The sequence below is a fragment of the Zingiber officinale genome, chromosome 6B (genome assembly GCF_018446385.1).
Source record: "Zingiber officinale cultivar Zhangliang chromosome 6B, Zo_v1.1, whole genome shotgun sequence".
Lineage (NCBI taxonomy): Eukaryota > Viridiplantae > Streptophyta > Magnoliopsida > Zingiberales > Zingiberaceae > Zingiber > Zingiber officinale.
In genome coordinates this window covers 45,304,903-45,314,007 of record NC_055996.1, presented here as the reverse complement: position 1 = coordinate 45,314,007, position 9,105 = coordinate 45,304,903, and the positions used below count along the sequence as shown (strand labels likewise).

Genomic DNA, 9,105 nt, shown 5'->3' with positions numbered 1-9,105 from the left:
TTACTTCAAATATGTGCTAGATGAATAATATAGTAATGTCCTAGGGTAGTAAATTCTAGTCTAGAGCATATCAATTGGTTGAATTGATAGTGGAAGACTGTAGATATATATAGACACTACTCTTAATTATTCCTGATCAAGCATTAATATGCAAGGATAATATTGATGCATTAAGACTAGCATGTAGGTCAATTGATAACTTACTCCCATAAGTCATGGATATGAGATATTACATTGACACATAGATATATATTAGAAAATATGTACTAAATTGACCCGCTATAAGATGTTTCATAGATCGTTATATGAGTGTCATGATTCTCATAGTGACTATTGGTATAAATAGTCCTTAGACCTGAAGTCATTACGGTTCCCTACATATGAAGTTGTGTACTTTGGTATCATCAAACGTCATCTATAACAAGATGGACTATAAAGTCGATCATTGGGTATGCAATAAGTTATGCGAAATTATGTGAGTGATGTATATGAGATCTATCTTTCCACATGATGGAAGTGATATCTGTGGGCCCCTTGATTATGTAGGACATAAAAATGCATGGCCATGCTCAAATTTGTCAATATAAGATATTGAGTTTATTTGATTGAGTGTGTCTACTTAGGGATCAAGAACATAAATATTGATAAGAGGATGACATGGTCTATGCCTCATTGATCAATCTAGATACCAAGGATAGAAGAACTGAGTCATACAAGATAATAGACATAGACAGGTTAGGTCAGATCTTGATATTCCCGGTACTTGGATAGCAATGATTCATTGCTAGATGTCACTCATTGCTTATGTATCTAAAATATTGATTTGGATACATTGTCAATGTTAAAATAGTCTATTGGGTCACACACAAAGAATATGTTGATTTCGAGATGAGTTCATTTTAGTTTGACTAAAATACTATGGACCTCAAGAATAATGGGTTACTCCAAAGTGTTGGTGTCATCTTTATAGTGATTGTCACTAGTGCTAGAGGGAGATTGTTAGTATTAGCTCTAAGAGCTAATTATGAGATGACTAGACTTAATAAGTTAATGACTTATTGGGTTAATGATTAATCGAAAATATAAAATCCAACCCATTAAATGGATAATGTAGATTAATGGAGATTAATTGGTATTAATATTGGAAGAAGACCAAAAGACAAAGACTTTGGGTATTCCTTGAAGAATATAAAAGACCTTTTGAGCTCCTTTTCATGAGAGACTCTTGATCTTCCAGTCTTCTTGTCCTTCCTCTTTGGCCAAACCTTCTAAGTAGCTAGCACCACAAAGTTGGTTCTTCTCCAAATCGTGAGTTCGTGAGACGAATGGAACATGTTTGTGTGGATACTGTAGAGGCGCGACCACTTGATGATCATGGTGAGATCCACCTAGGGCAAAGTTGCTGTCAGGAGTTCGTATTTACGCAACAAAGGTAGAACTCTCATCACAACTAGTGTATGATTTTCTTCGCATGGATCTTTTAGAAAGGATCTTGAAATTATATTTCGTTGCGCTTGTCTTATTTTGCGCTCGAGATCCTTACAGCTCCAAGTGTTGTAAAAATATTCTCACTGACAACGATTCATTACACTATTGTCCCAACTGTTGTTAAGACTGTCTTTTAGGATAACTATTATATCAAAGACAATAATTTTTATAAAATCGTTGTCTTTTGTCAAATTTATAATAATTTTTTCTAAAATTATTATATTTGTAGTGTTGTCTTTTAACAATTTTATTAGAGTGATATTATAAAATTATTTTTATTATTTAAATCCGTGACCACAAAATTATACAACTAAAATTTATTATTACGTGAAGACTTCCCTTCAAAGCATTAACGAGAATAACAAAGTATAATTACAATTTAAATGCTACACACCCTCCTTCCCCTTCCCCCTCTAACCTTTCTTATGTAAATAAAATATTTTTGTTCGACTGTTAGTTGATTAAGCATTTGATTAACCCCTTAGCAATTGTCTTATAATTGAATGACCCCATCAATCACTTGATTGGCTAGTCATTCAATGGCTATAGGAAAGCTGCCCGGTTAGAATAATTTAATCATTTCTTATACTTGAAGTAATGAAAAATAAATAATAAAAATTTTAAAAGTGGAATGATTCTAATTCTTTCTTACCATGAAAAGAGCAAATATTCTTTCTGATGCCCCAAAAAAGCGAATATTAATTACGTGAGGTAATACAGTACAATAGTGGTCAAATCCTGCAGACAACTCGCCAATACTGGCGGTCCCAATAAACAGAGTCGAAGACATGAATCGATAGCCACAATTCTCGATCGATCATCAAGATGAGATTCTCCAATAAGTAGAGTCACGTGGTCTTCTTACAATGAATCTGTCACATCCAGCAGAAGCAGCGACTCTCCTCCTCTTACAATGAATCTGGCCATTTATTGCATTGCAATTGGAACGACACCATGCAGCTGACTGCCAAAAGATAATTAAATCACGCCAAAGAACCTGGGGACAATTTTGTCCGGTAATGCTCAAGTGTCCATGGCTCCCTTGCTTTACGATGCTATCCACCAAACACCACTTTTTTTTCTAGCTGCAACACCAAAAAAGTCGAAGCATTCTTGTATATTTACACACCAAAAATTTCTTAAAATTCACTTATCTAGATCTTGGCACTTCATCCTGCAAGCCTCATGTTCCCCCCTTACCTTGTCAGTCATGTGTTGCACCTTGGGTTGTGCCACCAAACGCTCACAGACATCGGCCAAAGATTTTAGGTTGCAGTTAATCAACGCCTCCACGAAGTAACAGGTTTCGTCCTTGGTGTTGCCGTCGGGCACATCGACTACAAAGGATTCTATGACCAGAGTGCCTGGTCTCCCATCAATCACCACTGGATGGACAGTGATAATGGAGCAGTAATTCTGCAAGCCAAGTAACACACATGACAAATTGTAGCCCATTTAGAAAAGGAATAAAAATGAATACATGAAAAGGAAAAGGAGTTATCGCATCACTGCTTGAGTAGTAAAATGATACAAGATATTTTCAACAAAAAATCTGCTAGGTTGATATCAATAATTGGTCAACCTCAAACATAAGGTTCCAAAAACAGTTGCGTGTAAATGTTTTGCCATCAAAGGGAAACACTTTGATACGCAATATGTTACCTCGTATTCCTGCTTTTATGGAAGCATGCATTGATTCACAGTGACTAAACTATTCAAATTCGAGCTAATAATTGAATGTAGATCAAAGATTAGTGGAACGTAGTGTGAATTACAAGCATCTTTTTCCAAACAATGTATTCACATCTTCCAATAGCAAAACTAGATGCCATTAGACTGATGAAATTAAGAATGCATATGACTTGCTTATAACTGCAAGGACTACTAATTGGTGCCAAAACTTAGAACCAAGCTGCCTATCTGAATTTAGAAATGGAGACTCAACAAGTTAGTGCGAAGAAATTTTCATGAACGCCAATGACAAGCTCTTGCTAAATTGAAAAGTTTCAAGGCAATATCACAATAGAAGTATGAGGCCATAGGCTTCCATCTATCAGAAACATCCAATGAATCTGATAAGAGTTAAAAAATGCAAATAGGTTTGGAATTAGATAGTAGGATAACATGGGGGAAGACAGATCACAAACCTTTAGTCTGTGATCTCCTCCCACAATCTTAACACTGAGGACGTGTTCCTTGTCATCTAGTAGCTCCAATCTCTCCGTGCTGGTTGTGGCCGGCAGCCCCGATTTGACATTTACTTCTCGGACACTGCCGATCTCGAAATCACCCTGCGCCACACATCTGCTTACGAAGGGTTTATACTTCTGTGGCTGGTCAAATCGTCTCACCAATGACCAAACCTATCAAAGACATAAAAATCCAGTCAAATCGCTTTCTTTCGATAGATTTACAGATAAAAAAGTGATTCATGCAACAAGAAATCAGCTTTCTCGCATCCTCTTTCTTCCATCTTAGAAGCTCAAACAATAAAAAAGCTGCTTCAAATCTAGAAAGCCAAAACTATGTTCTATAAAAAGGCATCTCGTAAGTACTGGAAACAAGATAGAAAAATGACCAGAAAGCCGAACAAAATCATTCATAATAACAAACCCTATAACCCGTGAAATCAGTTGACCCTCAGTTGGATATATGATCAGTTAAGTTCGATTCCTCAAGATCGAGATTTAAAATATGAAAAAAAAACAAGAAAATGAAGATAACCAAGAGTAGAGGATAAGTACGAGATGGACAGGAGCCCTGATGTGCTTGACGAGAGTGGAGCTACACTGGTTATCTCCGGGCTCGTGCCTGTGGTATCTCTGCACGTACTCCTCCTCCATCGGCCGAGATCCGCCGCTCGTCCGGTCGCAACTCGCAAGGTCACCGACTGCCGTCGTCCTCGGCCTTCAAAGACTTCTCCAAATCTGCTACCTCCTAGGTCACGCTGCCCAAGCATCCACTCCACCTCTCACTCTTTCTTTCTCTCCTTTAGATGCGTGCAATCGAGCGACCCTTTCGGCCTTTGCCTCGGCGAAGCTTATCCTCTTTGATGGCAATATTGCTCACTATAGTGTTTTTATAGCTGAACTGTCCCCGCCCGCGGCGGGGGATCCGCTGCAAGCTTCATCGTCCCGTAAGCTTCCTTCGACGGATACGTGGCGGAAGCGTACTCGCCAATTTGAGTAATTCATTAATTCTTGGAACTACAGTCTATCATCAAAGTCGTGGGCCCCGCAATTGACTGGCCAATCATCAGCTGTCGGATATAATTATGCTCGCGTTCACAGATATATCACGTAAATTTCTAAGCGCCCATATTGGAGAAGGATATTATTAAGAGTAAATTTTGTTGGTGTTGGCCAACTAAAATTGAATTGTAATATATATATATACAGAAATGATATGTTGTGGATAAAGTCGAGCGGATCATTACGGACTTATCTTCTTGATCGGTCACCAGACCGATCAGGGAACCTCCTGATCGGTCTGATGACCGATCAGAAAATGATCGGTTCCCTGATCGGTCATCAGACCGATCAGAAAATGATCGGTTCCCTGATCGGTCTGGTGACCGATCAAGAAGGCATGTTCGTAACGGTTCGCACAGCTTTATCCGCAGCATATCATTTCTGTATATATATATATATATATATATATATATATAAATAATATATATATATAAATATGATATTATTAAAATGTTCATATATAATATATGTATGTATATATTTTGACTGATCAAACTTTGATCATTTAACATTATCTTATTACTAAATGGTCAGAATTTAACCGATTAAAATAATACTGAATTAAACTTTAATTAATAAAATTATTTTATATCTGGTCAGATTCTATTTACCGATTGTAGAAATGTGTCATGTAGGGTGGAATGATATAGTATGGGCCAAGTAGCCGAGTTTGACCCTATCATGTGTCCATAGATCAAAACACACAAGCTTAAGTAGAGCAGGGCCTAAAATGAGCCATGATCGGCTAGGTATGCGATTAAGCTTGACACTCCCATTGGGCCAAATCTGGCAACCTTGTTTTATATATATATATATAACTTATTATTAATTCTCAATATAAAGTTTTAAATTAAAATTTAATTTTTTTAATGGAACACGGTCAATAAGCCTAGTCCAACATGGGCACGAGTTGGATGTTGCAAATAAAGAAAGAATGAGATCAAAGTGGAAGGAAAGAGTTAGAGCAATTGAAGAGATGAGGCAAAACAGCTAGAGACGAGTCAATGATTGTGGTAAAAAGAGTAGGAAGGTAGAGGATGCATGAGAAGGAAGAAGATGGAGCTATTTTCATCCATTTTGTGAGCGCGTGAACCTACATGTTCTTTTTGTTGTCCACACGATGAGAACTCTCTTCATGGAAGGGAAGTGCTAGTCTTCATTAGCAAGAGAGGGAGCAGAGTATTTGTCAAAGGTTCATTGAAATGAGCACGCCAATGACAACATGGCATCACTTCAAACACCAATTTAGAGAGAAGCCCTCCATTCTTTCTAAATTTTTCCCCATGGAGAGGGTGATTGGAGGATGGTATCGCGTGCTGGGCACAAGCTTGTTGATGGCTCTTGTTCTTGTCTCCTGCTATAAGTGGTCTGTTAAATGGCAAGGAGAGGGTGTTGGTGTGCGATGGTGCTGTTGTCCAGTGGGGTTGTGCAATGATGAAGATGTTAGATAAAAATGGAAGGATAGAGGATAAGACGGATAAATAAAACATTATAATTTTTCACACAATTATTCATAAAACACGTAGCCTATTCATAAACTATTTATATAATTCATGAAACACCATTAACTCTATAATTCTACCCAACTAACTTAACTATTCTATTCCACTAACACAACTAATAAATTGAACAAAGATATTTTTCTTTAACCACTACGAAACACTGCAACTAATTGTTATCTTATCAACCCACTAACTCAAATATTAATTTTGAGTCATTTTATCAACACTCCCCCTTGATACAAAATTACAAACAACAAAACATGATCTAAATAAATTTATCTCTTGGAACTGATTTCGTCAAGATATCTGTCACTTGTTCATGTGTGTTGTGGTGCTCCAACATATTTTTATTATTTACAACAAAGTCTCAAATGAAATGCAAAAGAATATCAATATGTTTAGTCCTGGCATGGAAAGCTGGATTTTTTGTCATTGCAATTATTACCTTGTTATCACAAAAAATAATAATTACATCTTTTTGTTGTTGGTAAATATCTACAAGTAATTTTCTAATCCAAACGGCTTGACATTCTGCTAAAGTTACTGTTACATATTCTTCTTCTGAAAAGGATAAGGTTGTAGTAGCTTATTTCTTTGAACTCCATGAAATTGCTTTGATCCAAGATTAAAACCACTAGCTAAGGTGCTTTGTAGGATTTTGCATAAACCTAGAAATTACATCAATAGAAAAAGCAATATCTGGTCTAATATAAGTTAAATAAATTAGGCCTCCAACCAAGCATCAAAATTTTTTTGTATTAGCTTTCTTTGAACTATCTTCCAATTGCAACTTCTCATTTATATTCATGGGCGTAGTATCTAGATTGCAATTGAGCAAACTAACCCTTTTAAGAAGATCTATCACATATATTCTTTGTGAGATAAAAATCCCATCAACTCCTTGCTTCTCTTCAAGACTAAGAAAATAATGCAATATTCCCATATTTGACATCTCAAATCTCTTCATTATATTAGATTTAAAATCGAACAGTAAAGAATCAGAAGAGCTCATATATGTTATATCATCGACATAAAGGTACATAATAAGATAAGTTGGGATGTATACTATAAATCTAGCTTTTGTATGAACATATGTTTTGAAATATTTTGAAATGAGAATTACTTTGGTCAAATGTTTGCATTTTATATTTATATATATGTCAATGCAGTTGTCCATTTAATTTATATTGTAGATAACATGATGTGTAGTACCACACAGAAGATCATGTTATTGGTTCTTTATAAATTATAAATAATAGCTCACAACCAAGATGGATTTGGACAAACCATTGGAACGGTTGTAGTGTAATTTGGTATTAGTCTGTCTTGACTATAAAATTACATTAGTACACTTTGTGTGTATTGAACAGGACTATTTGAAGTTGTTCGATTTGTACTAACTACTTAAAAGAACAGAACTCTGTTATTATAGATGTGCGTCCTTTTAATCCCTATATAATTGTTGGTTAGTCCTAGGAAAACGTACCGGTTCCACTGTACAAAATTTTTTTGTACAAGTATCAAACCTTTCCTTAAATAACCTATTGTGTTCTTTAGAAGTTAAATTAGGAATCGCAGACGGAACTTGACATCATTGATTCCAAATTTAACTTATCTGTTCTTAATGGTTTAGATTTGAATCGCAAGCGAAACTTAACACTATTGATTCAAATCCACATATGTTATTAATTCCATTAAATATTAATTTCCAAAATTGGCTTCCAGGACTGCATGGCGAGGTACATGGCCTTCTTGGATATGGGAGCAACCACCACCGCTTAGACAAAGCCTTTTAAGGAACGATAATATTTAATTTCCTTAAATAACTCTAGGTTAACCAAAAAGAACAATCGAATCACAAATTTAAAAAATAAAATAAAAAAGACACAACTTCGAAACAAATCCAAAAACTCTAGAATCATATGCCTCTTGTGTTTAGTATTTCCAAAAATAACTATACAAAGAAAAATAATATGATGCGGAAAATAATTACTAGTTATACCTTTCTTTGTAAGCAAATAACCTCTTGATCTTCTACCGTATTCCTCTTCTTATCCCGAACGTTGTGTGGCCAACGATATACCGAGATGAGAAACACCAAGAACCTTCTTCTTCCTTCTAGGTTTCGGCCACCAAAAGCTCCTCCAAAGATGAAGAGGTTTGGCCACCACCAAGCTCCAAGGGATGCTAGAAATATCGCCTCCTTTTCTCTCCTTCTTCTCCAAGCAAGATCCGGCCACCACAAGGACTCCAAGGATCAGATGAGGTTCGGCCACAAGATGGAGAAGAGAGAAAGAGGAGGGGCCGGCCACACCCAAGGAGAAAAAGAGAGGAGAAAAATAATAGAGTCGTTAGCCATGAAGGCACCTCTACCCCCTCTTTTATAATCCTTGGTCTTGGCAAATAAGGAAATTTAAATAAAAAACTTCCTTAATTCTTTTGCCATGAAAAGGAAAACTTATTTAATTAAAAATAATTTTCTTCTCATCAAACATTATGGCCGGCCACATTAATCTCCAAAACAAGGAGAGTTTTAATTAACACAAGAATTAAAACTTCCTAATTTGTCTCCGGAAATTTATAAAAATTTCTCCAATAATTTTTCCCTTCATGGTGGATTATAAAAAGGAAATTTTATAAATTAAAATCTTTCTTTTAAACATGTGGATGATTTTTAAAAAGGAAAGTTATCTCTAAAAATTAAAATCTCCTTTCAATCTACAAATAAGGAAAGATATCAAATCTTTTCTTAATCTTTTGTAGAAACTTATAAAAGAGAATATTTAATTTTTAAACTCTCTTTTAAATCATGAACATGGTTAAAAAAGGAAAGTTTTCTCAAAATTAAAATCTGCCTTTCAATC

General features: G+C 35.6%; 1 protein-coding gene across 4 annotated transcripts; it reads right to left on the bottom strand.

The window, feature by feature from the left end:
* Positions 1-2,157: 2,157 nt before the first annotated feature.
* LOC121992388 (abscisic acid receptor PYL3-like) lies at positions 2,158-4,572 on the bottom strand. Of its 4 annotated transcripts, XR_006114876.1 has the most exons (5): positions 4,233-4,572; positions 3,636-3,851; positions 2,689-2,904; positions 2,486-2,573; positions 2,158-2,407 (listed from the first exon to the last, which is right to left on the bottom strand). XR_006114876.1 is itself a non-coding variant. In XM_042546718.1 (4 exons), the coding sequence occupies exons 1-4, from the start codon at positions 4,329-4,331 to the stop codon at positions 2,544-2,546; spliced, it is 561 nt and encodes a 186-aa protein (XP_042402652.1). In that variant the 5' UTR covers positions 4,332-4,572; the 3' UTR covers positions 2,158-2,543. The 4 variants fall into 4 exon arrangements, 2 of the variants coding, with proteins under 2 accessions (XP_042402652.1, XP_042402651.1); XR_006114875.1 differs by having other exon boundaries at positions 2,486-2,904; XM_042546718.1 differs by having other exon boundaries at positions 2,158-2,573.
* Positions 4,573-9,105: the final 4,533 nt, after the last annotated feature.